The 23,954-nt window shown below is 36.2% G+C and overlaps 6 protein-coding genes across 7 annotated transcripts in view; 3 read left to right on the forward strand and 3 right to left on the reverse strand.

Moving 5' to 3' along the window:
* Positions 1-67: 67 nt before the first annotated feature.
* wts (serine/threonine-protein kinase warts) lies at positions 68-8,765 on the reverse strand. The gene is made up of 6 exons (XM_069052807.1): positions 8,452-8,765; positions 3,512-5,369; positions 2,527-3,223; positions 2,294-2,472; positions 1,969-2,240; positions 68-1,896 (listed from the first exon to the last, which is right to left on the reverse strand). Exons 2-6 carry the CDS (start codon positions 5,190-5,192, stop codon positions 1,468-1,470), a joined length of 3,258 nt encoding a protein of 1,085 aa, XP_068908908.1. The 5' UTR covers positions 5,193-5,369; positions 8,452-8,765; the 3' UTR covers positions 68-1,467.
* Positions 8,766-9,003: 238 nt separating this feature from the next.
* Positions 9,004-10,312, forward strand: LOC138134535 (protein NDUFAF4 homolog). 2 transcript variants are annotated; one of them, XM_069052864.1, is made up of 5 exons: positions 9,004-9,265; positions 9,323-9,608; positions 9,658-9,746; positions 9,793-10,015; positions 10,067-10,312. In XM_069052864.1, exons 2-5 carry the CDS (start codon positions 9,464-9,466, stop codon positions 10,222-10,224), a joined length of 615 nt encoding a protein of 204 aa, XP_068908965.1. In that variant the 5' UTR covers positions 9,004-9,265; positions 9,323-9,463; the 3' UTR covers positions 10,225-10,312. The 2 variants fall into 2 exon arrangements, with proteins under 2 accessions (XP_068908965.1, XP_068908964.1); XM_069052863.1 differs by having other exon boundaries at positions 9,004-9,608.
* Positions 10,247-12,125, reverse strand: escl. The gene is made up of 7 exons (XM_069052850.1): positions 11,856-12,125; positions 11,673-11,806; positions 11,453-11,624; positions 11,097-11,396; positions 10,855-11,045; positions 10,604-10,805; positions 10,247-10,551 (listed from the first exon to the last, which is right to left on the reverse strand). Exons 1-7 carry the CDS (start codon positions 11,925-11,927, stop codon positions 10,351-10,353), a joined length of 1,272 nt encoding a protein of 423 aa, XP_068908951.1. The 5' UTR covers positions 11,928-12,125; the 3' UTR covers positions 10,247-10,350.
* Positions 12,126-12,302: 177 nt separating this feature from the next.
* On the forward strand, positions 12,303-13,372 carry Mpc1 (mitochondrial pyruvate carrier). Its single transcript, XM_069052866.1, has 3 exons — positions 12,303-12,702; positions 12,757-12,857; positions 12,913-13,372. Exons 1-3 carry the CDS (start codon positions 12,572-12,574, stop codon positions 13,083-13,085), a joined length of 405 nt encoding a protein of 134 aa, XP_068908967.1. The 5' UTR covers positions 12,303-12,571; the 3' UTR covers positions 13,086-13,372.
* A 137-nt stretch (positions 13,373-13,509) lies between these two features.
* The window catches only part of Syp (synaptotagmin binding cytoplasmic RNA interacting protein), a 29,774-nt gene continuing 19,329 nt past the window's right edge, over positions 13,510-23,954 (forward strand). Inside the window, exon 1 of the mRNA XM_069052827.1 lies at positions 13,510-13,730. The gene's annotated coding sequence lies outside the window, so the exon portion shown is untranslated. The remainder of the gene's footprint in view (positions 13,731-23,954) is intronic.
* On the reverse strand, positions 14,078-19,855 carry LOC138134509 (uncharacterized). The gene is made up of 7 exons (XM_069052822.1): positions 18,159-19,855; positions 17,484-17,616; positions 17,268-17,433; positions 16,670-17,209; positions 16,331-16,619; positions 14,967-15,084; positions 14,078-14,909 (listed from the first exon to the last, which is right to left on the reverse strand). The coding sequence occupies exons 1-7, from the start codon at positions 19,049-19,051 to the stop codon at positions 14,646-14,648; spliced, it is 2,403 nt and encodes an 800-aa protein (XP_068908923.1). The 5' UTR covers positions 19,052-19,855; the 3' UTR covers positions 14,078-14,645.

Genomic DNA, 23,954 nt, shown 5'->3' on the forward strand with positions numbered 1-23,954 from the left:
ATCAGCGGCGTGTCTATCAACATAGATCCAGTGGCGTACCGACGGGATTTAAAATCACAAGTCAGAGTGTTTCCAAAAATATATAATTATTTACACACATTTACACTATGTAGGCACTCCAATCATAATTTCCTAGGTGCATACGATTTTTACTATTTTCTTGCGTAATTAAGGAACAACGTTATGACCTATAAACAACATTTAAATCAATAATATATTTAAACGATAAAAAAATCCAATAGACTAGAAAAATTATACACTAAATTAATCCATACTTAAGCTAGGAGGGTGTTACAAATTAATTTTAGAATGGGAGAATTGTAATAAATATTTTAACTAAGCATTAAGTTATGAGCGTATCGTTAAAACTAATTGTAACACAGCATTTTTTTTTTCTGAGAAAAAAATTAAACATAATGCTCTTACAAAACTATTTTGATTTACTGCAAGATTATTTAATAACGTTTTCATTTCATTTTAGTTAAAAAAGGCAGTGCTTGTTAATTTTCTTGCTCTCTTCAACTACGTCACAATTTCCTTCTTAAGATTTTCACTTGTAGATAAACCCACAAGAGGAAGTTAGTATCTCTAGACCGATTATGTTGCAATTTCACTTCGTTGTCAAAATTATATTTACAAATTCCTAGGGTATTGTACATAATATACAAATGCAATTAAAATAATTTATTGTTGCATACAACTGATTATCCATAAAAATATTTCGGAACAACTTGAACATCATCATAGCAATGTATTAATTTTTCTCAAAAAAAACCTACCCTCCATTTCAATTTTGCTGAATTAAATGCACACGAACAAGTTGCTGACGAGACACCGCAATTAAAAAGTAAGTCATGTCAAAAGCTCTAAGTACAAGTAAAGCTGAATACAAACTTAAAAATACACTTCACAATTAATTAGAAATAAATGCAATATGACGGAGATAAACATTCCAACATGTTAGAAACTATTTTTATAGACATTCAGTAGATATCACATTTATCGTACGAATAAAAATTAGCACCATCTTTTCAATTTTTAATAATTTATAATACGCTATACAAGTTTTTATTCAAATAAGTGAATATTAAATTGTACTATAAAATCCTTCAAGTCTCACCAAAGTATGAAAATTTGAGCAGATAAGGCATCCTTCATCTTACTTTAAATAGAACAAGGCAGCTATTTTAAGGCTTTGGTTGCAAAACGAGCATCGCTTTCGTTAAGTCACATCTTCCGTGAGAAAAAACATGACGTACCGAAACCGGCACTAAACCATCGTTAAATAAGGGCTACATGCTGGTCCTCATTTAAACTAACCAGACATAACACGAGAGCAAAACATAAAACGCGAATTTCGTGCTGAAAATCTTGCATACAAATTCCAGTTGGCAAGAGCAAAAACCTGCGAAATTCCATGTTCAGAGGGTCCACCTCGGAACATTTCGAAGAAAATTATGATAAACTTCACACATACACAGACCCTTGATTGTCATTATCGTCTAAATTGATTTTGTTAAAAGCTGGACCGCCTCCGTCGTCGAAGAATCTTCTGAATGTGAATTCGAAAAAGCCGTGGAATGGCTTTGAACTGTCCGTCAGTTCGTCGGACGTGCTAGAATCGAGCGACGCCGAATTTCTCAGCTTGTCTGGGTCGATCGGATCGAAATTAGACGTGTCTGTGGGGTACTCTATGCGAGGTATGTGCGGAGCCGGCTGACGACGTAAACCTCTGTCAAAGTCTATGTCTTTGAAGAACGGATGCGACTTCACTTCACTAGCATTTTTACCTAAACGTTTATCCGCACTACAACACAATTTCAATATCAAGTCAGTACTTTCCTTGGAAAGATTCGCTTGCTTTGGTATTTGCAATGTCGTCTCCCAATTAATCACCTGCAACAAACACCGCTCGTTAAAAATCCCATTCTCCAATTCTTTATGTGTTTATACAAAACGTTCTCTCACCTTATGTTGTGTTTCGGCTGGGGTATTCGCGAGGAACGGTGGTTGCCCCACCAACATTTCGTACAAGATAACACCAACACTCCACCAATCACAGACGTGCGTGTATCCTGTACGCTGCAACACTTCAGGTGCTATGTAATTTGGAGTTCCCACCAACGAATGTGCCAAACATCGATGTTCCCTGCGTCTTCTCCTCTCCAACGGTTTCATGCATTTGCATTCCTCGCCCCAATCTTCGATGGGATCCATAGAATCCTGTCTGTTGTGGTCGCCTTTAAAGACACAAACGAATAAAACTAAATAGCACGTTTTGCGAAAACTCTACCGTTAGGTTGGTAATATTTCGAGTTGTGAGTCCACCTAAAGCCAGTGCACAAACCGAAGTCCGTAAGTTTAATGTGTCCTTCTTTATCGATCAAAATGTTGTCGGGTTTGATGTCGCGATGGATGAAACCCATCTTGTGGACGCTCTCGACGGCACAAGTAAGTTCGGCAATGTAAAATCTAAAAGTATTATGAAACGTAAAACATCGAAAGCTCGTTTTTTAAAATACTCACCGCGCTAAATGCTCTTCAAAAATTCCTAATTTGATTAACAACGACATCAGATCTCCGCCAGGTATGTAATCCATCACAAAGTACAGTATATCACTATCTTGAAACGAATAATACAATTTAACGACCCACTCGTTGTCAGCCTCAGCGAGAATGTCGCGTTCAGCCTTTACGTGCGCCACTTGATTCCTCTTCAACACATCAGCTTTCCTCAACGTCTTCATGGCGTACAAGTGTTTTGTATCAATCTTTCTCACGAGAGTTACTTCTCCGAACGCCCCCACACCTATCGGTTTTATCTTAACAAACATACTTTTGTCCATTTTTGCTCGTTTGAGTCTAATATAATTCGATTCTTTTTGGGAAAGCATCTTGCGCATTTGTTTCTGCGCTTCAGAACTGAGGCCGATCTTGGTCATCTCGTTCTCCAACTGGATTCTTCTCGACATTCTCTGCTTATACGATTTTATTACATTCTCGATATGTTGTTCCATGAAGAATTTGAATGCTTGAGGCGAATAATTTTTCACTTTGCCGTCTCGCCTTTCGTCTTCTTTCTCTTTACTAATTTTCTTTCGTTCCGGTATGGGCGATTGATGTTTAATTTTAGTATATGGAGGCAACTGAGGTGGGATATCGTTGTTCTTGTTCTCGCCGTTTCCATTTACCGCGTTGTGGTTGTTTTTGACGGAAGACGATGCTGCAGAAAAATTTAAATGATAAACTAGTAACACAATAATTTTCAACTTATGAGACATTAAATAGCTCTATTATTAGTCAATTATTTATACATAAACAATTTAAATTAATAATCCAATAAAACATTCGTAGTAGATACACCTACACATTTTTTATCAAAAGTTAACCAATAAACTTACAAACGATAAATTATTTTTTCTAGAATTCGTATCACACATTCTCAAATTACATTCTTACTTCAGTATTTTTTGACATAACAATACAAAAGTTATAAAACACCAAAACAAACCTGTAGGTGGTAATGGTGGAGCTCCATTATCCGGATACGACGGTCTGCTGTCCCCTGATGACGTCGACTGGGGGCTATCTGACCTGGAAGCCACACATTCCGAGGACACGACCGGTGAATACTTCCTTTGTAATGGAGGATGAACATTGGGTGAGGCTCTCGGCGACATTGCGCATTCAACCGTGTTAACTTGAGCATGACTTTCATCTAAATATGGAGGTGGAGGATGCGGCGACAACCCCATACCTCGTTGAGCTTTAGCTTTGGCCTGCATGGTACTGGCGTAACTCGGTGGTTCTGTTGTCGGTACTATGACTGAAGTAGCATTGTTGGCGGGAGTAGGACTCACGCCGGCTGGCAACGGTGCCGCAGGTTTGGGACTGCTGGTGTAGCCTTTCTGTTGAATGGAAGCGGTGTACGAGGGAGGTGGAGCGCAGGTGACTAACGGACTGGTACTCGTCGGTGAAGTGGGAATTTGAGGAGACGTGGGAGCTACGGCCGTCTGCAGTACCGGTTTCTGTACTTGGGTACTCTTGACGGATTGCATGATGATGGGCGGTTGCGTTTTGGCCTGTCGAGCGCCCCACGCGTGTAACGGGGTGGGTCTGGCCGTCGCTGGAGGAGTTGTTGTGGATACCGGGATGGGACTAGGAGAACCCGCCGACGTTGAACCCGAATATATGCCAGAAGAGGGACTCTTTCTGAAGTCTTGCGTTGGGCTGTGGCGGTTCTGGATGGAAGCAGAATAAGAAGGCGGGGGTGGAGGAGCGTTCGATGGACTTTGAGGGATCAAAGGGTAAGGAGGAGGCGGTTCCGCCGTCGAGGCACTGCTGCTCTGATACAAACTGAGAGCCTGGATTTGTTGGGAAAGCTGTTGTTGTACTTGGGGGCCGTTCTGGACTACCATCGGTTGACGACCGGAAGACGAGGAAACACTACTGACTGGACTAGTTCCTCTTTGTTGGAGAGCTGGAGAATTGTAGGAAGGTACGGCTGGAGGCGCCCTCGCCGGCACGATCGGAGCGGGTGACATTCTTTTCAACAACTGCTGGACGTTATTCAAGGCGGGATATGACGATGGTACGTGCGGTGGCGGCGGGGGTGGTGGAGTATTACGTGGAGGAGGCGGCGGAGGGGGTTCACTGAAATTCGGAGAGTATCTGCTGACGGACGAATGGATATCGGTTAGTCTCGGACTGTCCGATCGGGAGCTGCCGGCACCACTGTCCAAAGCTGGACTCCCCCTGGGCAGAACCAGCTCCCTTTCTATACTAGGTTTACGTATCAGCTTGGTGTATCCGCACTTGTTGCCGGGATCGATCTGCTGTTTCATGAGATAGTCGAGAGCCCCATCTAGGCGAGAATTGGAGAGTTGCAGTGCTCGCAACGACACATCCTCCGAGTAGCCCATGTTGATGAGTTGAGAAAGGGTGTGCCTGAGCTGGAGAACGTCCTTGTCGGTGCCGTTAGTGCCTGACGTCGAACTCAGCGAACTTATGCCGCTGGTCGCGGAGAAATTCGAAATGGTACTGGCCGCACTGGAGCCGACCGCTTCGCCACCGCTCTTTGCGAACGGTCTCAGCGAGTTCTGGATCTCCTCCATGGCCTTTTGATGATAGCCCGGCGAGCGGGCTGGCGCGCTGGGATTCATGTTTAGCTGGGGCCGAGGCTGCTGGCCCATGCTGGGCCCTGCCACACACTAGCGATTCACATGGCTCCCCGCACATGAGTATGCACTGTGACTACACCCATTCATACATAGGTATTCATTGCAATGTGGTTCTGATATAAAAATCGACGTGGAGGCTGCCCGAGCTGCTTCTTCTTGCAGCTGTTCGACTCTTTCCAAACTTCACAACTGAAATGAGAAATAACACGGTCGAAATTATCGAATCAAACTATTTTTTGACATGCGAATATTCACGATTTACATGGTAGGAAATTTTAAGATCGGATGGTTACAAAAAATTGAAGAATAGGAGCTTTCACGGATGCATAAATCATGCTTCGCCGCTCTGTTAATGCGGAAGAGATCCTAAAAGACGCACGTGAAAATGACATTTTAATTCTTCAACGTTACAAACTCAAACAAGAGGTTGCTTCAACATAAGTTTGATTTCTTGTTTTTTTTTTTTTCGTTACACCATAGCAATTTATGAGAAAATTAAACCGCAAAACAAAACCAAATGTTTTAATTTTAAGTTCAAATATCTAATGGTGAAAAATGCACTGATGAAAGATATATTTTTAGAAAGTAATTTGATAGATATATTTCACTGTAACTACCAAAAAACATTTATCTGAACGATCAACGTTAACAATCATCTAAATGTCTATCACTTTTTCCATTATTCTAAAAGTGCATTTAATCTAAATGATTATTTATTTAGTACAACGAAGTGGTTTATCTTTGCATCTGACACCTTTTGTCGTTGTTGTTTATCTATCGTTAAATATAATATTATATGAATTATTGTATATACCTAATCCTGAAATATTAATACCTTTTGACTGAAATATTTTCATTCAATTGGACATAACAGACTTGGGTTATATCCCATGTTTATATCATTCTACACGCCTTTCACTATATTAGAAGCGTAGAATTTTGAATAAAAATTTGAATCGATTAGTAATCAACTTTCGCAAGTTTGAACCAAGCTCGTGAATAACGATTTAAAAGCTTATTGAAAATATACAATAAAATATGTTAGATCAAAAAATGTCGCTAATCATATGTATTCGTCTCGTGAGAATGGAAATTGAATTTAAATAAAACTAATCCATTAAAAAACATGTCTTTAGATAATAAACTCTTGTTCGTTTTATCATGGTAAAGCATACTAAAAATAAACTAGCACGCAGGATGAAATTCCAAACGTTATGAAATCAAAAGTAAAATATTATCTCTGTTAATTTTTTTCGTAGTTTTTAATATAAATTAAAATTAAATATGTATGCACTTACAATAACAAATTAAATAACTATTGGTATTTAAAAAAATCGAAACAAAAATATAATGCGATATGTTATCAAAATAATTGTTAATACATATTTATTTTTAAAACTCGTATAATGTAAATCATTATCTTCAATTCAAAATTCAGTTGGTCCCATTTGATTAATTAAAAATACGTATAACTACCTACTAATTAATCTTATTATTTGACTCCTGAATGATCGTAATCTTCAACTTCACCTCCTTAAATTCTTCTTATCAATTATTTAATACACGATTTAATCGCATTCTAGACTGAAATTTTAAATCCATTCTAAGCTATTATACTCTAGCCTAGCTTGATAAGTCCAAATTACTAAGAGAAGAGAATGCTTTAAATTCCGGTGGATTTCTCTAGCGCTTACGATGTCATGATTTTTCATATTTTCACTATTTTTGACCATCAGATTATTCTCTTTCGGAGAATTTTTTACAAAAAAATACAGTTAATTAACGCAAAAATAAAATGTCATTTTAAAAATGTTATACAATAGCGATGAAAACTTTATTAAAACGTTCCACAATTTAATAATTACATACGTACATTCATCGTGGAAAACTTTTAAAATCACGTAAAATTTTCAAAGGAGGTTGCGTACGTTTTTTATTATTGTAGCTGTAAAACTTTCAGTTACGATAAATTTTTCGTGGAATCTTTTATACGAAATTCTTCGATCTCCCATTACAAAACTTTGTTTTAACCTTTTTATACATCAATCGCCCACTCCACAATTATTTATTCAAGTCTGTACCTGAACAGTTTACGTGCTCACCCATGCACCAAGATAAATGAATGAAGATACGGATTTTATTGTCCCATAAACAAGTTTGTTGATATTTGAGACAGTAAAATTCGAAGACTTATTTTTAATCGTAAGCAAAATAATAATACAGAGTGTGAATGTTTGTACACATATTTTTAGAAAACTATTTAAAAAATGCGTAAACCACGTAGAAATATGCAGTCTGTATAATGTCAATAACAATAATGACATCTCATCGTAATTTATTTCGTTTAGTCACAAATTACGGTTTCATAATTTGCAAAGTTTTAACAATGATTCTGTAAATTTCTACTTAATTCATTACGTAATGACCACCAATAATGAATGACAAAAAAGTTTGCTGACCAATCAACGTTGATTACTGTTAATTTTTTGTTCGCCACCTTAAAAACACTTTCGAATAATCGGTCAGCGAAAAATAGCAAATCTGAATCAAAATAAGTGTAAATTATACCTAAATATAGAAATAATAAATAGTTACGTTCATAAATAAACCATGAGGAATCTCTAATTCTAGGGAATTATAACTGTAGCTTCAGCATACACACACGAGAACAATCGTACTAAAATGATAAATTGTCAGAATATATTGAATTATCTTCAAAAATAACTGCGGAACGTGTACCTTCCACTTTTTCATTAAAAAAAGAAGCAATCATGTCATGTGACTTCTATTTTAGCAAATAAGGATCTATCTGCCTTGTTATGTGAGGAGGTTTGCAAGACATAGTAAGAGTGGTTCTGTCTTTGTATGGCATGTTTTAATTGATTAATTTACATTCTTATGATCCAGTTTGGGGATTTGCTTTCATAAAAATGCACGGCTATGAATAAATATTGTTAAGATCAACGTATTCGGTACGACAATTGTGGTATGCGAGATAAATTCAGGGGGCGGTTGGTGCGGACTAGAAGCGTAGGATAATGTTGGAATATTTTGGTGTTAAACATTAGGCATAGCATCTGTCAACGTGCATGGGATACAATGCTTCAGGCGCTAGTAGAGCTATGTGCCAAATTACAATCAAATGTCTCACTCGCACGGCATTCCAGTCATACATTCTTTGGCATTGTGCGTGACATCTAATCTGTTACTGTCTAACACCAATTCATCTCATCACAGCTAAATTTATTTAAACAACCTAGCCAACAATTACCTTTTATTCTTGTAAAACAAATGGAATCTGCTGCAAGAACTGACAGATTTTGAAGTGTCAATTGTCAATCTATCTCATTCTATGTGGAGGAATTTATGAACACTTAACACGTTATTTTCATCGTGAGGCCTCTACACCACATTATATCACACGCACCACACAACAAACATTTGATTACATGAAACTGTACAGTTATTTAAAGCTAAATCACTTTTTAAGGCACTTAAATCTGTAATGAAAACAAAGACAATTTACCAAGATTCAGATACCAGCCATCTTACACAGTGTCAAATTCCAGAATCTGCCAACCTTAGAAAATTATTTATTTAGAATAATTAGGCCTTTACTCGACAAAAAAACAATTCCAGTGTCTTGTTATTATCAAACCATAATTATTTATATTACTGGCATCACTCACAAATTGAAAAATTCAAAGTTATGACCATTTAAAGTTGAAATTAATGCGCCAACTAGTTACTTCCCTTTTCTTAATTTGGTAGCGTTGCACGTTGCTTGCCACAATAAAGATAGCGCTTGTACCATAAGCGTACGAAATTTATCGCAAAAGATCAATAATTTATTTAACGTTACCATTAAACTTTTCTCATGAAAAATATCATGTCCAAAATGAAGTGTTAATTATCTATTACGTGAATTTACTTTTTACGAATTTTCATACAGTTACTACATAACTTTAAGTTGTGTCACACTACGTTTATGATTTAAAATATTTCTAGATTTAAAAAACCAAAAAAAGGTCATAATACGCATTGCATCTCTCTTGCACAAGTTTGACGTCTTTGTTTTTTCAAATGTGACTGGAAATAATATAAAAATGATGCCCATTTTTATGAATAAATAACTATTTTAGATTAACTAAACTGTAAAAAGTGACCCATTTAATTTTTTTAAAGTTGTGTGCATGATAAGTTCCAAGTTGCTCAAAGTCAATTGAATCGAGTTCTTCAATTACGCTTTAACATAACCTGAAAATTTTCAAAAAGCCGCAAATATGGGAAAGGTGCTATCGCTAATGGGGCGACCACTTCGAAACTATAATATTGAAAACCGAGCGCATAAAATAATTTCAAAGGAAAAACCGACACCCGCTCCTAAGCACAAAAGCGACCAAATTGATTATGAGCGTATGATGAAAGGTTAGTTTTATATTAAAATAATTAAACCAATTAAAAAAAATATTTTAAGAATATCCTGAAGCGTTTGAGGAGAGTCAACAAAAGCACGAACAATTAAATAAATACTTAAGGGATGTATATGTTCAGTCACATGATCCTGTAAGTAGTAAAATTTGTATTTTACAAAAAATAGCTTTTATTCCAGGTTCCAACATTAAAACCAAAAAGTAATCCTGACAGACCTCTCCCTGTTAACAAGAGTCAAGTAGAGGATTTTGAATATGGGGTAAAAGAACCTGAAAGAGTTCCTGAAGGAAGAACTACTTTAAGAAATGCTCTTAAGTTTATAACTGATCATCACAAAAATCCTAGGCTGCATTCTGCTGAACAAATTGCAAAAGAATATGCTATTCCAGAAGAAACTATTAGTAAACACCCACAGTTAATTAATTTTATTGTTTTTGACTGATGATTTTTAGACAATGTTTTGAATTATTTTAAAGTATATGAAATATATGTTCCTGAACAGAGAAAAGTGAAGGCAAAATTTGCTGGACCAAGTGTGCCTAGAATAAAAGTAATTACTCATCCAAAAAAGCAATTAGCAGCAGCAAAAGGTGAAAAGGATAATACATGATATTTTCATGATTGAACATTAGTTAATTTTAAATAATAGTTTATTTATAGTAAGTATAAAAATAAAATTGACAGTTTAAACTTGTAAATTGGTAAAACCTAATTTGTTAATATTAAAATGGATAAATTAGGCCACTTTATCCCACCTCCAAATTGTTCCATCATCACATACACATAACAAAATATTTGCATCTCTGCTCAGACTAGTCTGACGAATGGCTGTCACACATCTAGGATGCTGCAATGTGTAACATCTTGCATGTGCAGGATCTGCAACATCTAAATCCCACACAAAAATTTTTCCTGTTTGATTACCAAGAGCTAAGATCTAAAATAAATTTCTTTGCTTGTTTGCTACAAGAATGAGCGTCATAAATTACCTTTTGCCAAAAATCCATGGCAAATCTCACAAACCAGATTTCACATTCCTTATATTCAAATCTGTGTATTACTGTTGAAGTTGTTTCACCTTTCCTGAGAGTTTCATCATCTAAGCGGCCTGGTTTCCAACAAACAATGCAATTTTCACATGACTTACTCAAAACAAAATCACCAAACCATTTGACACAGTCAACATAGTTTCTGAAAATTATTTTTGTGGAAAAAAATTAGAAAAAAAAGGAAAGGCAACCTGTGAATATCTCTAGTAGAGAAATCTGGGAAATGCTCTTTTAATGAATCAAATGGCCTTGTACTACGATTAAGATTCCATTGATAAGACTGTTTAATAGCTTCCCTCATACTTTCCTTATCTAATTTCCACAATTTCAATGAATGGTCCATACCACAAGACATAATTCGATTACCTAATGAGTCAAAATCCTAAAACAGTTTGTGGTTAAAAAAAAATCACTCATAACTTAAACCTCATACAGCACTTAGCACTTCATCCCTGTGACCTTCCACACCACCAAAAATTGCAATGCAAACATCAGATTTAATATTCCACAGCCTCAAAGCATGATCTTTTGAAACAGACAATAATAGATTAGGATCTCTAGGATGAAACTTTAATTCATTAATTGCATGCCCATGACCTATATAATGACGAATACAAGTCATTGTGACAGGATTTAAAATCCTCACAATTCCACGTGAACCTGCCACTGCTAAAAGAGGCTTTCCTGTATCTTCATCAAAAGACCATGCACAAGTATAATAATTTTCATCTAACTGAAAATATGAAAAAAAAATTAAATACCCAAATAAATTAAATTTAAAAAACATACATCAGGATCAGCAAAACATTGCAATAGCTTTATACCATTCCCTTCAGGACATTCATAGATTGTAACTCTGTTGCTTCCAACAGCAGCAAAAATCAATGGTTGGCCCTCTTTGAGATGATGATTAAACTGGGTTCCAAACAAAGGTTGGCCATGATCTTCTTTGATGCTACATCTACACAAAACTCTGGTTAAAAAATTAACCTCAAATTTGTAAACTCACGTGAATTTGTAAATTGGTTTCAATACTTTGGGTGTGTTGTACTTTTTTTTACCCCGACGACCTTTACGCACTCTATTTGTCGGTGTAGCGCTCCTGGACGTTGTAGAAGTGCTTCCAACGCTGGAAGTTTCATCCTGGAGCAAATTTGTGAACAATAGACCAGTCAAGTTTCTTTTGGTTTACCCCTTCGTCTCCAGAGTCTTCCGTTAAATTGGAATTTGAATCGTTAACGGGTTGATTCGCTTTTTCCTTCATAACTAAATCGTCAATCGTTAGATTTCAATTCAAACCAACACAAACAAATTTATGTCAAATTGATTCGATTGGTCAATGTAGAGGGGAGAGGGCGACAATTTTAATTTTTAAGGAAGGAAATCGAAATGTATAAGTTCAAAGCACGACCGGCATAAGTTATAACCTGTCTGTTCAAAAGTGTAGTTTGATTGGATGAGTGAAATTAAACAGGTGGTGGAAATTTTGAATTGAGACAGACTAATATTGAAAATTGATAGACTGTACGAAAGTGATGATAGCCAGCATTTGAATTTCCCGCAATGTACAAATTGTGGAGGGGACATCAGAGTCGCCAATCGCGCCAATCTACAGCTATCTGTAAAAGTGTAAATGTTTTGTTCTCTTTGGTTTTATTAAATTAATCATTTATGATTTTATTTGAATCGAAAAAATGAGTGTTTGAATTAAAAGTTCAAGAATACAATTTAGAAAATTCAAGCGGAATAAGTAAACTATGTTTAATAATGGGAAGGAACACGAAAATGAATATACCCCTATCTTAACCTTGACATTACTCATATTTTGACCAGACTTCCTTGAAGTGTTTTGTGTAGGTCATTCAGTTAGCATTGCAAATTGCTTTTGAAAGTTTCAAGCTCAAGAAAATGTCGAGAATTGCAACTTTTAGGGCCAAAGTTATGGCAAAATTGAATAGTAAACATTTTAGCATATCAAACTTGAGTAAACAAGCGATTGAACAGGTAAAATCAAAGGAATTTAGGAAATATTTAATGAGGTTTGTAGACTATTTGCATATTTACTTGTTTTACCACTTACTAATATATTATAGCACGCATTTCTGGGGGCCTGTAGCAAACTGGGGTATACCTATAGCTTGTATAGCTGATATATCAAAAGATCCAAAATATATCAGTGGAAAAATGACCTTTGGTATTATGTGATTTCTTTTTATTACTTTATTTTATATTTTGTTTTTTTTTTATAGCTTTATGCCTTTATTCTCTTATGTTTATGAGATTTGCATGGAAAGTTGAACCTCAAAATATGTTGCTCTTTGCCTGTCATTTTACTAATGAATCTGCTCAGTTGGTGCAATTAACTAGATTTGTAAATTATAACTATGGTACCAAAAGTGAGGATAAACAAATGACTAATTAATTAATTATTATCCAAATGGAACCTTATAGTGTAATTGTAATAAACTGTTGTTTTTATCATCAAATCAAGTATGTCAAGTGGCTGGTAGTATTATGTGATTAGATAAAGGGATTATATCTGTATTGAAATGTTGAGATTACACTGCCTCCTCTTGCTCAATTCATGTACCTTTGTGAGACCAAAATTGTAACCTCTATGACTGATGGTTTTGTAGAAGTATATTATTTTTGTTGGGGAAAAGAAGATATTTGTATATTTTTAGAAATTAAATAAATGTCTAATAAATATGAGAGTGTTTCATTTGACATGTTTAAGGTTGACTAAGAACAAGCTGGCACTTTTGAAATGTCAAATTTTTTTCATGTCAAAAATTAGATGCGCATTTTGAAAATAATAAGTTGGATTGTTATAATTTATTCTATATTTTTCTTGGCCATTTATGTAGTGTTTGTGCAAGTGTTACTGTATCTTTACAATTATTTGGAGGAAAATATCTGATCTGAAGTGTGTTATTAGTTGCTAATTCAAATAATGGTTGTTTGGGTAACAAAACAAATTGTGTAGTGCATTTTGTGACAATGCTCATTAAATAAATTCAAAACTAGAGGATTTTTCAAAAGTTTTTCACGAAAATCAAATTTTTTGGTAAGTCAACTATCTAGATTTCCCGCTTTTGTAAATATTTTGCTCTTTGTTTCATTCTTAACGGCATTTTAACGAGGTATTCTATCCCCTTAAATTGACATTTAAAAAATATTAAATGGAGGAAGTGGAACTTGGTTTCCAAGCAATTAGAAAATCCTTCCCATTTTCCTGTTACCGTCGCAGCCCCGTTTAAAATTTTTACTTTTTTAAAACGTTTTCTGTCTACTAGTTTTTATTTTACTGTGTTACAGCCACTGAGTCTTATTTTATGCTTTTTGCTGCGTCTGTTGTAATGCTGTATAAATAATTTTACGTGGAAAGGTAATATATAAATGAAACAAATTAACTTCATACCAATTTAATTTATTAAAGTAAAATACATATTATGAACGAAAATGTTACAAAAACGGACGGATATATAATAAAAAAATATAAAAAACACCCTTTATAAAAATATCGTAGAATGTCAAAATTTTGTTATTAGAAATAAATCACATAACTGAAACACTTGTGGAATCAGATTCTGCTTCCGTAATAATAACACTAAAATAAAATCCAAAATATAACTGAGGTATTTTCGTCACAAATACCGTACAAAAATATCAAATATATGTACATTTGTAAAGTTGCCTATATAAAACTCACGATCGTCCAACGAATAAAAAAAAATTGCAACACGGCCTATAGTACGATCAAACACTACAAGAGTGTACTTTCTTAACAACAGAAGGCCACAAGTACACAACAACATCTATAATTACATCATTTTGTACCAAATCTCTACAACTAGGTACAGTTCAACAAAAATTGGACGGTAATAAAAAATAAAATATAATATCATTTCTGTTTTGATTTATCACAAGGCACTAATTTTGAGAAAGCCTTGTTACTAGTCATTGGTGTTTTTTTTTGGTCTTATCGCCTACCATACAAACCAAAACTAACAAATATTAATAAGAAAACTGTCAACATGCTAACTTGTACACTGCTGGCTCCAGCTAAGCGACACTTGAACATATCGAAACGCGTCTCGTTATTGTCAACTAAATTACTAAACTCAGCTTCAAGAACTTGACCGTCGTAGTACGTTATCAGATCTTCAAATGGATATTCGTAGCCCTGTTTACACTCACATTTGTAACCTCCCGTTTCGAAACCTCTGCCCAAAATAGGGACGCACTGGAAATTATTTGACCAACATGTAATAGGAAGAGAAGAAATCGTCGGTTAACTTACGTATGAATTTCTTTCGTCGCATTTATGAGTGTCTTTGAACGCGTTTGGTATGTAGTATTTATCAGGGCATTGGTTGATGTCAAGTTTTAACAAATCCATCGTTACCGCGACAACTCCCCTAAGAAAAGAATCGAAATATGTTAGACATTTGTTTGTTTGAAGATGCGTACACGGAGATACTTGTCGAGGCATTTTAGTTTAAGTCACAGCCTGTAATCAAAATACACGGAAGTAATGAGTACTGCCGCGTCAATGAAAAAATTGTTTTTTTGAAAAACGTAAGGATACGTGAACAAATGGCATGTCAATTTAGACAATAAATTGTGGACGCGCCACTGTCTTGGTTTCATTGTAGAAATCACAAAAGCAATAGTAAAGAAAAAGGGAACTCTCGCTTTTTACACGCTTCATACACTTTTTGTATGACAAAAAAAAGGATCTTCTTATCGGAGGTTCGGTTGGCGTAAGTCAGTTATTAGTTGCAGCTCGACAAACGGTGCAGTGTAGCAGTGTATTAAAAATAATCGTGTATTTGTTATTAAATCGTTTAAACCAAATTTTGCAAACGTGGAATTAACGGATATGGTTCTCGCGGGTAGCAATGCGGTCCAAGCACAAACACTGGATAGGGATCAGAATAGTTATTTTATTTATTGTTGGTGATACTGATAATTTAATTGGAAAACACATCTTGCCGAATTGTTTAAATGGTGAATAATACCTTCGGTTTTTGAGTGATACTTAGCCTGAGTTGTTGGACGAAGTGTCCTTAGACACCATACAAGGAATGTGGTATCTGCATGATGGCGCGCTACCACATTATGCTCGCCAAGTTATGCAGTGGTGGAACCAAAACTAAGTACCCTGAAAGATGGATTGGACGAAATACTCCAACGCTTTAGCCGCCAAGATCTTCGGATTTAAATAAATACGATACAGATAAATTCGGTAGAAGAACCAACTGAACGAGTCGTGATACTTCGTGCCCAAATTCGGGAAGATTGTAGTTTTTTATAGGGTCCGTGAATCAATGGCGCGGAGGGCACAAGCGTGCATCACGCATCAAGGACAATATTTTCAGCATTTACTGTGAATAAGGTACGCTAAAAGTAAAAGTGTTTTGTCCGTTTTTTCGACACAATTCAGTGTCAATGTCAAATTTCTTGCGTGGTAATCGTTTTCGGCACTACATTAGCGTCGACCACGCGCCGGAATGAGGTGAATTTTGAATTTTTAAATTCGCAATTGCAGCCGGTGCAAATCGTGTTCAAATGTGTTGGTGCTCTACGGTTTCAAATATTTCCGCCTATTTTGATTACACCCTGTATTTGAAATCATTTTATAAAAACTAAATTACAACTTACTTGAATTCTAGTTTAACCTTAAGACTGTCCCAGCCAAAGAACGGCGCCGCGTACTTGATTTTCCACATTGGCCTCTTCCCTTGGCAATCGTAATAAGGTGACGTCCAGTGACCATGATTCAGCTGGGCCCCCCTGTAAAAATTGGGGTACCGCTCGTACTTCACTGTCGTCTCTCCAGTTTCATTAAAACGAATCTTGATTTTCATGTAGAACTTTTCCAAACTGTCAAAGTTGGTCAACCACCTTTGCTTTAGCGACAAAAACCACGGTTTATTCAAGTACACCTCATCTGAAAACATTCGAAATTATTTGATTTTTTTTTTAAACTTCATGCTGTACCCGATTTGTTAAGTCTGGCAAGATCCTCGACGCTAAATTTCCGCGTGTTTTCTTGTACCTTGTACGCGTAAGGTGCGAATAACGTGCGGTTAGTGAACTTGTTCCTTTCCCAGTAAGTACCTGCAGACCATATGCGACTGTCTCCCATGACAATAGCCAAAGTTTCGCCGATCATCTCATCTTCGGTGAGAGGCCTATCGGCAACTCTTTTCCCTGAAAAAACTTCATATGGATCGTTGACCTGCAAGAAAGCACTGATGAAGTTGGCGAGTCGCAGCGCCATCTTGGCTTCGTTTTGGAAAAATTCGTAAGCGCCGTATTGAACTCCCCCGTCGAGAATCAACTCCTCTGGTTTGTAATTCCTACAGTTATCTTTGTTCATGCCCAAAATGAAATCCAGCGTTCTGTGAATGTTAATTTTAGTTTGGCGTAACGTCGCTGGACCCGACACGGGGTTGCGGTATTCCATGTACTGGTTAAGATAATAATTTCTGACGGGTGTTGTTGCTTTTTCCCATTGCACGGGCATCTTTTGCACCCCTGCATTAAAATAAGTTCTTATAAATCAAACTTACAACGGTGGTAGGTACTCGCTTACATCCGATTTTGAGGCAATCGAACCCGTTGTAGTATTGTTCGGCTGTTGCTCGTTCCACTATTTCCCCTAAATAAGGTCTACGAACTTGCATTGGAAGACGCCAACCTGGTTTACAACGACATTGATAGCCCCCTCTTCGAAAACCCCAACCGTGTATCGGCTCACACTAAACATAATTATGAATGACGGTACGCGATTTGGACAAATAAAACTTACTTCTGTCGTTTGCTTTTTACAACGAGCTGTGTCTGCGAATAAATTTGTTCCTTTTTTGTTACCCAATCCAGGAGGGCACTGATTGATGTCAATACGATCATAATCCATCTCCACTACCGAAACTGCGGTGTAGCTGCAATATTATATTTTCTATACGGATACAAATGTAATTTTCACCATTATTTTTGAATGTGTTGTCTTTTTTAAGTGATGCTATTTTGAAAAAACAAGGTATCATATTTTTTTCTTTTTTTTTTGACAACTAGCGCCATCTGAATATTTTTCGAAACTCTAATTATTGTATAAATTGTTTGCAACCGTTCTGTGTAAGTCGTTACAAATATAGTTACAACTATTTTAAACTTATCATGTGTCCTCATTTATCAAGTTCATCAAAAATGCCGTTCAAGATAATTTCTTGATGACAATATGTACTACATTTATATTTGAGGTTATGTCAACCAAATATAACCCACCCCTATTCCTCAATGAAGCTACCGCCACGAACCCATTATACATTAATTGATCATTTCAGTTCTAAATGGCAGTTATATAATATATAATGATTTACTGTTCATCATTTTTAATGATGTCGTAAATGACCCAGTCTTAGTACTTAATGGTCTTATAATGACGGTCACTAATGGCAGATCTACTCTGCAACTGGCAACTTACGTTGGATACTCAATGTGTCTAAAACCAGTGTGTCTCGGATAAATATCGGCAATAGGAACGACCGCAGCGACCAGCCACCTGTTCGATCTTCCACAGTCAAAATATGGTCTGGTCCAGTTGACAGGTCCTGGATTTTCATCGGCCCCCGGCGGTCCGTGGAATGTAAACGTTTCATTCGTATTATTGGCGTATCTGATGTATATCTGATATGTGGTTTTTGTATCATGTCGATCAAAGACATTGTCTGGCAGCCATTTTTTGTACCACTCATTTATCCTGAAGAAATCTGAGGTGTAATCGTTACTCGTGTCCGGTTTGATGGCTCCTAAATCCTGAACTATGAACGTGTTCAACGTCGAGATGCGTTCCAAGTGAATTGGATCGTTGAAGTCGTCGGCTCTGAACGTCCTGGGGGCGAATCTCGGGAACGTTTTGTTGAAAAAACCGCGGTACGAAGAAGAGTACGACACGTTAGGGGAGAAATAAATCGCACTGGCGTTAACGTGTTTATTCGTGGAGACGTCGGCCACCGTCGAAAGGAAATAGTACATCATACCCGGATCGTACGTGTCGTTTATGGCAGGACGGATAAATCTGCTCTGGAGAATGTAGCTCCAGAAGAAGGCTCTGCTGAGGGCCATGTTATGAATGTGGAGCAGTTGCGTTCGGTTAGGGAACACTGGATTGATATTGACATCTTTGATGTCGGGAATGTGGGACACGGAAGTTTCGGGTAAATACAAATCGCCAACGTGTTGAATTTCGCAATTGTATTTGTTGACCCTGTCCATGGCACGACGCACCTCGTCGAAGGCATCCCTTGCTTGCCATTCGTACTGTGCGATCACGCCCAGCGCTAGTAAACAAACACTCAAAGCACAAAGACGCCACATTTTCACGTTTTTTAACACACTGTACGCATCCAACGTTAACACGGCATCTTCACGGAGTTGGGGTGGCGGAAATGCTACACGGAAATTCTTTGTTTTGACGGTTGAACACAATTCGAGATTCTTAGGTTACGTTAAAACTGCCCTACCCACCAGGCGTTACAGGTACAGTCATCAATGTACCCCCACCTATGGTAGTTTACGATTGTTGTGGGTGATGGGCGGTAATGAAAGAGTCAACAAGTGGTCATTGGGTGTTTCACCATTGCGGAATCTTGTTCCTTCCACATATGCAACCAGATATACACTCACTTATTAATTATACAGCATCACGTAATGAACACTTATCACAAGAAAGTACTACAGCAGAATGATGCTTTGTTGTGTTAATAATTAGACGCTATGTTTTTAGGCACTGCTAAAATATTGAGCGTAGTTATTAAACATGGCGGGTAAAATCGATACGCAAACTGAAAACGCGCGTGACCTGTCTCATAATTTGTCATTCTTTGTATTATTATTACAATTTATGTAGAAATTACTGCGTTAATTAACTGCCTCCGGGTCCTATATAACGCAATGCAACATAAATTTTATATTTGTTTACATTATGTTAACCACGTCTAAACTAAATGATGTCGTGATCGGGTTAATCGAGATATTACTGCAACAAAATTACGGCGCTTTTTAATTCTCCTTAAAATTAAAAGTTACCAGATTTTTATAAGATAATTTGATTTCATTTAGGTACTCCGGTGATTATCCTAAAGTGAGAATTATTGCAATTTGTTGAAGGATCTAATTACAGAGACGGTCACAACTCACAACACAAGAAGGAAAAGAGCATCAGCTCAAAAATGCATTTACTTAATCAATTTTATCATTCTAAAAAACGACTTAAAGCAGTCTCTTATTCTGGCAATATACTGTAAACTGTCACTGAATTCATTACAAGAAAATCAATAAAACTTCACTTACAGCTTAATTTTAGTTTAGGGTGAAATTTTACTTCGGTTATAACTGTAATATAAATTATAGTTAGCACAGCTGTGAAAATTTTCTAATGAAAATAGATGCATGCGTCGTTGGTTACAACAATGACAGTACAACTTTGGGATCAGTCTTGGCCGGTTTTGCACAAATTACTGGTTTCGGACATTCTTGAAGCTTTTCCTGATTGTTTTAACATGGTCACAAAGTGTTTGCATGTTTTCTAATTGGTTTAAGTTTTTAACAGCAACAAAGCATATTAGACTTTATGGGTCATTAAACAAACAGTTACACATTATTGGAGAAACATTTCCTACATCTTTCCCAGGTCACAGTTGTGCTTAGATTATTAATGAAATCAGCAATGCATAACGTTTTGAAGTTTGCAAATAGTGCCAAATTGTACGGTTGTAACTTAACACAGTTTCTCACTTTCATGGAATTTCATGCTGTTCGAGTAGTTTTATACGTATTACTGTAAGATTGCAGTTTTTTATACATTCAGTAGTTTGTTCAGATAAGAGTTTAATTTAATTTTGATGCGGTAATTATTTTTGGATGGTGATTAAAATAAGCCGAGGGGAGTGGAGTTTGCGAGGAACGAAGCCTTTAATGTGTTACGTTTTAAGAGCTTCCTTCCTCTCATCTTTTTCCCTGTGACAATATTAAATTGCAAAACGGAAATCTGTCACGGCTTTGGTTCCATTTTGAAAAAGTTCCACTTTCCCCACGTCTCGTTTCGCACCAGTCAGTACCTATCTGTCTGATGGGAGCAGCAAAAGGGGAACAATGGATCATGTGCGAAATGTGCGTATCATCCTTGCACGATTATGCGTGGTCTTTTTTGCGAACAGGAGTACGCACGTGAGGTTGATGTGACCGGTCTGCCGTGGTCCAGTTGTATATAAAACTGTCTCGTCTGCGTCGCTATAAAAGTTGCGGAAAGTTCGTTAAAGGTGAATGTACTGAATTAAGACACAGTACGTGGGGTAGACCCAACGCAATCCGCGCACAGCATCACAAGAACACGACCAGACATTATGCTGTCGAATGTGAGACGGTCTATTGAGGAGCCAGACCATTAGATAACGTGTAATGGGAATTTTATTGGGCAGTTAACGAGGCGTCAGTTCACCGTTCTGGCTTATTGCCGATTGGAAATTTAGAGCTGTTAATTTGGGGGAGGGTTGCAATAAAAAAAACCGTGTTCGAAACGTGTGACGATTTATGAAAATGCTGAAAACGCGACTTTGACTCCGCTTATTTGAATTTTTGCGACATTTGCACACAACTGTCAGCTGCTGTTTTATCTTTGTCGGTTACCACCACTTCCCTTTTGCAACAAAAATATTTTATTTATAAAAGGCTTCACGTTGTATCTATATGATGATTGATGAAAATAAAGACTCGTACCGTCAACACTTGTCATAACGTTTGTTAAAATTAATCTTAAGGAGACATTTTTTAAGTTAAATCTGACAATTGCATTGTACTCAACAATGAACTTTTTTACTACTTATTCGAGATATGCATTTGCGTCATTTTGATTGTTTATATACTTATTTCTATTTTTATGTCATGTGTAATAGTAAAACACTGATTTTATTTAATCATTGATGTAAAACTTGAATAAATTCAAATTTTCAAATCTCAAATATCATATTTTTTACATTACATTATATATTATTTTATAATAGTAGTTTATTTGACGAGTTTGTGTGTAGATTGGGCCTTTTTTGGCACGTGTGGGCCATTTTAAAACGCGAGTGCCAAAAAAGGCCCAATTTACACACGAACGAGTTCAATACAACGTTTTTTGGTTCGACGAGCCCATTAACAGCTCCAAATCGTTTAAAATCTTTAAAATGAGCTTGACGTTTCGTTTTGACAAGTTGTGACATTTATCAAAATCCGTTCACATAGGAGAAAATTCTCAAATTCTGACAGTGTCGAACCAAAAAATGATTAAATCTTAAGAGAATTTTTGTTTGTTTTGTTGTAAGTATGTGTTAACTTACGTTTACTTACTTAAAAAACAAACAGACCAAAAATGTCAGTTTGTAGTATTATGTATTTCAGTTTCTGCAAGATTAGCCTTATTCCAAAGATAAAGGGTTCGTACTATGGTAAACTTCGAAAATTGACCAAAAACAGTTAAACTCTAATAATACGCATTGTTGTTGACACGAATTTATTTAATTAACAATATTGGCTCCACCACAATCAATAAATATGTATTTATAATAGTAAATTGTTAAAACTAACGAATAAACAAAATACGATAAGACTTCACTTAATTAAATGAAAATGACTAAAAATGGAAAAACTTATGATGGAAAACGACGAAAAAATTTCGCTTTAAACAGTAGTTGTAAGTTAGTTAAAACAATCTTTTCAATAATGAATCTTTATTTCAATTTTAAAACGAGGCATTTTTCCAGCTTTTCGATCATTTTAATTTTTAAGGCACTTTTACCTCTGACTTCATCCATATTTATTGGTAAAACGATCTTTAATCGATCTTCTACATTCAAAAAGGAGACATTTTTACGCAATTGTTCTTTAAAAAAAACTCTACTTTGAAGTCCGGATTCGTTCCATTGTACAATCTTGTGTGTTCATTTAAATTTCCGGTCAAAGTTGACGTTGAAGAGTAGATTGTGAACGGATCAGCCGTTTAAATCTTACCTCACTTTTGGCGTTGTTTGTGTTTTTACACGAGTGGTGTGTTCACAATCGACTGTTCAACGCCAACGTTGACCGGAAATATAAATGAACACGCGATATCTATCAAACTGTGTCTTGAAATCACAGCAAACTGAATCAGTAAACTGTTGATCTTTCAGAATTGGTTATTAATTATTTAGTATACACATAGGTATGTTTAATCAGTATAATTTTATAGCAAACTTATGGAAATTTGGTTGAACAATAAATTATTTTTCTTGATCTTTACAGAAATTACCTTAAACCAGTTCAGAACACTTTCACCAATTACACATAACATTTTAATGGAAAGTGGAATTAAAGTCTTATTATTTTATGCATTAAAAACTTTTCCTAACTGAATTTAACTTTTCCGTCTTACATATTTCTGATAATTGTTTTCTTAACCGTTCATTAATTAATCTGCCGAAACGATTTTAGTCGAATGGTTTCTTATACTTTTTATCATTTCTGCGAAATTTTTCCGTCTCCATTTTTTAAATAAATATTAATAGTGAAAATATCTGCAATATAATCGAGACTTCCTTCTGATAAGATAACAACCTTTACTTTCCGCTGAACGTCGTCTAACTTATCTGTTAGATTTCGGGATTCCCAGACTCCACCAATGTAGACGAACTTTAAAACGGTGTCCTACAAATTGTCGACGAATCGCGCATCAAACCCAACCTAACCGAATTAACCGCCAAAGCGGAGTAAACTAGCGGAACAATCGATATTCTTTGAAATGCCATCAAGATGGTTTTAAAAGGATCCACTCCTTTTAAATGCATCAGGAGCGCAGCCATAAAGCGAATCGATGACAAGTAGCCGCGATGACAAACCACACGCCATATACCATTTCTGCCCCCCGAAACGCGAAACGAAACAAGTGGTCCTTCTAACCGGTCGTTGACAAGGCTCGGATCCATCGCCTCTTTCGCGAACTTGGCCAGATGCAGGCAGCGCTAGTGGGTCAGTGGTGTTTCTGGTAAATCTCCAACGGAAAAACCACACAACAAAACTGATACAATCTCTCAGAAAATACTCTCCTCTAATAAAACGTATTCCACAAACATTCTTTTTGTGTCTGAGTCGATCGTTGAAATCACTTGGTGTCTTCCTGCACGATGATTTATGAAAGTTCCAAATCTTGTAAATGTAAACTGCATCTTTTACATGAAAGAGTTATATTAGAGAAAAAGTTATT

The sequence above is a fragment of the Tenebrio molitor genome, chromosome 7, assembly GCF_963966145.1.
Source record: "Tenebrio molitor chromosome 7, icTenMoli1.1, whole genome shotgun sequence".
In the NCBI taxonomy this organism is placed as follows: Eukaryota; Metazoa; Arthropoda; class Insecta; order Coleoptera; family Tenebrionidae; genus Tenebrio; species Tenebrio molitor.

Excerpts from the sequence above, each read along its gene's own strand:
- wts (XM_069052807.1), bottom strand. The coding sequence starts at position 5,192 with ATGGGCCAGCAGCCTCGGCCCCAGCTAAACATGAATCCCAGCGCGCCA. Across the intron at positions 3,224-3,511 it reads TCCACCATTACCACCTACAG|CATCGTCTTCCGTCAAAAAC; the intron begins GTTTGTTTTGGT and ends ATTTTTCTGCAG. Across the intron at positions 2,473-2,526 it reads TTTGAAGAGCATTTAGCGCG|ATTTTACATTGCCGAACTTA; the intron begins GTGAGTATTTTA and ends TAATACTTTTAG.
- LOC138134535 (XM_069052863.1), top strand. The coding sequence starts at position 9,464 with ATGGGAAAGGTGCTATCGCTAATGGGGCGACCACTTCGAAACTATAAT. Across the intron at positions 9,747-9,792 it reads ATGTTCAGTCACATGATCCT|GTTCCAACATTAAAACCAAA; the intron begins GTAAGTAGTAAA and ends CTTTTATTCCAG. Across the intron at positions 10,016-10,066 it reads TATTCCAGAAGAAACTATTA|ACAATGTTTTGAATTATTTT; the intron begins GTAAACACCCAC and ends GATGATTTTTAG.
- escl (XM_069052850.1), bottom strand. The coding sequence starts at position 11,927 with ATGAAGGAAAAAGCGAATCAACCCGTTAACGATTCAAATTCCAATTTA. Across the intron at positions 11,807-11,855 it reads AAGACTCTGGAGACGAAGGG|GATGAAACTTCCAGCGTTGG; the intron begins GTAAACCAAAAG and ends AATTTGCTCCAG. Across the intron at positions 10,552-10,603 it reads CCATGGATTTTTGGCAAAAG|ATCTTAGCTCTTGGTAATCA; the intron begins GTAATTTATGAC and ends AATTTATTTTAG.
- Mpc1 (XM_069052866.1), top strand. The coding sequence starts at position 12,572 with ATGTCGAGAATTGCAACTTTTAGGGCCAAAGTTATGGCAAAATTGAAT. Across the intron at positions 12,703-12,756 it reads TTTAGGAAATATTTAATGAG|CACGCATTTCTGGGGGCCTG; the intron begins GTTTGTAGACTA and ends AATATATTATAG. Across the intron at positions 12,858-12,912 it reads CAGTGGAAAAATGACCTTTG|CTTTATGCCTTTATTCTCTT; the intron begins GTATTATGTGAT and ends TTTTTTTTATAG.
- LOC138134509 (XM_069052822.1), bottom strand. The coding sequence starts at position 19,051 with ATGTGGCGTCTTTGTGCTTTGAGTGTTTGTTTACTAGCGCTGGGCGTG. Across the intron at positions 17,434-17,483 it reads GTAAAAAGCAAACGACAGAA|TGTGAGCCGATACACGGTTG; the intron begins GTAAGTTTTATT and ends AATTATGTTTAG. Across the intron at positions 15,085-16,330 it reads AAGGTTAAACTAGAATTCAA|GGGAGTTGTCGCGGTAACGA; the intron begins GTAAGTTGTAAT and ends TTCTTTTCTTAG.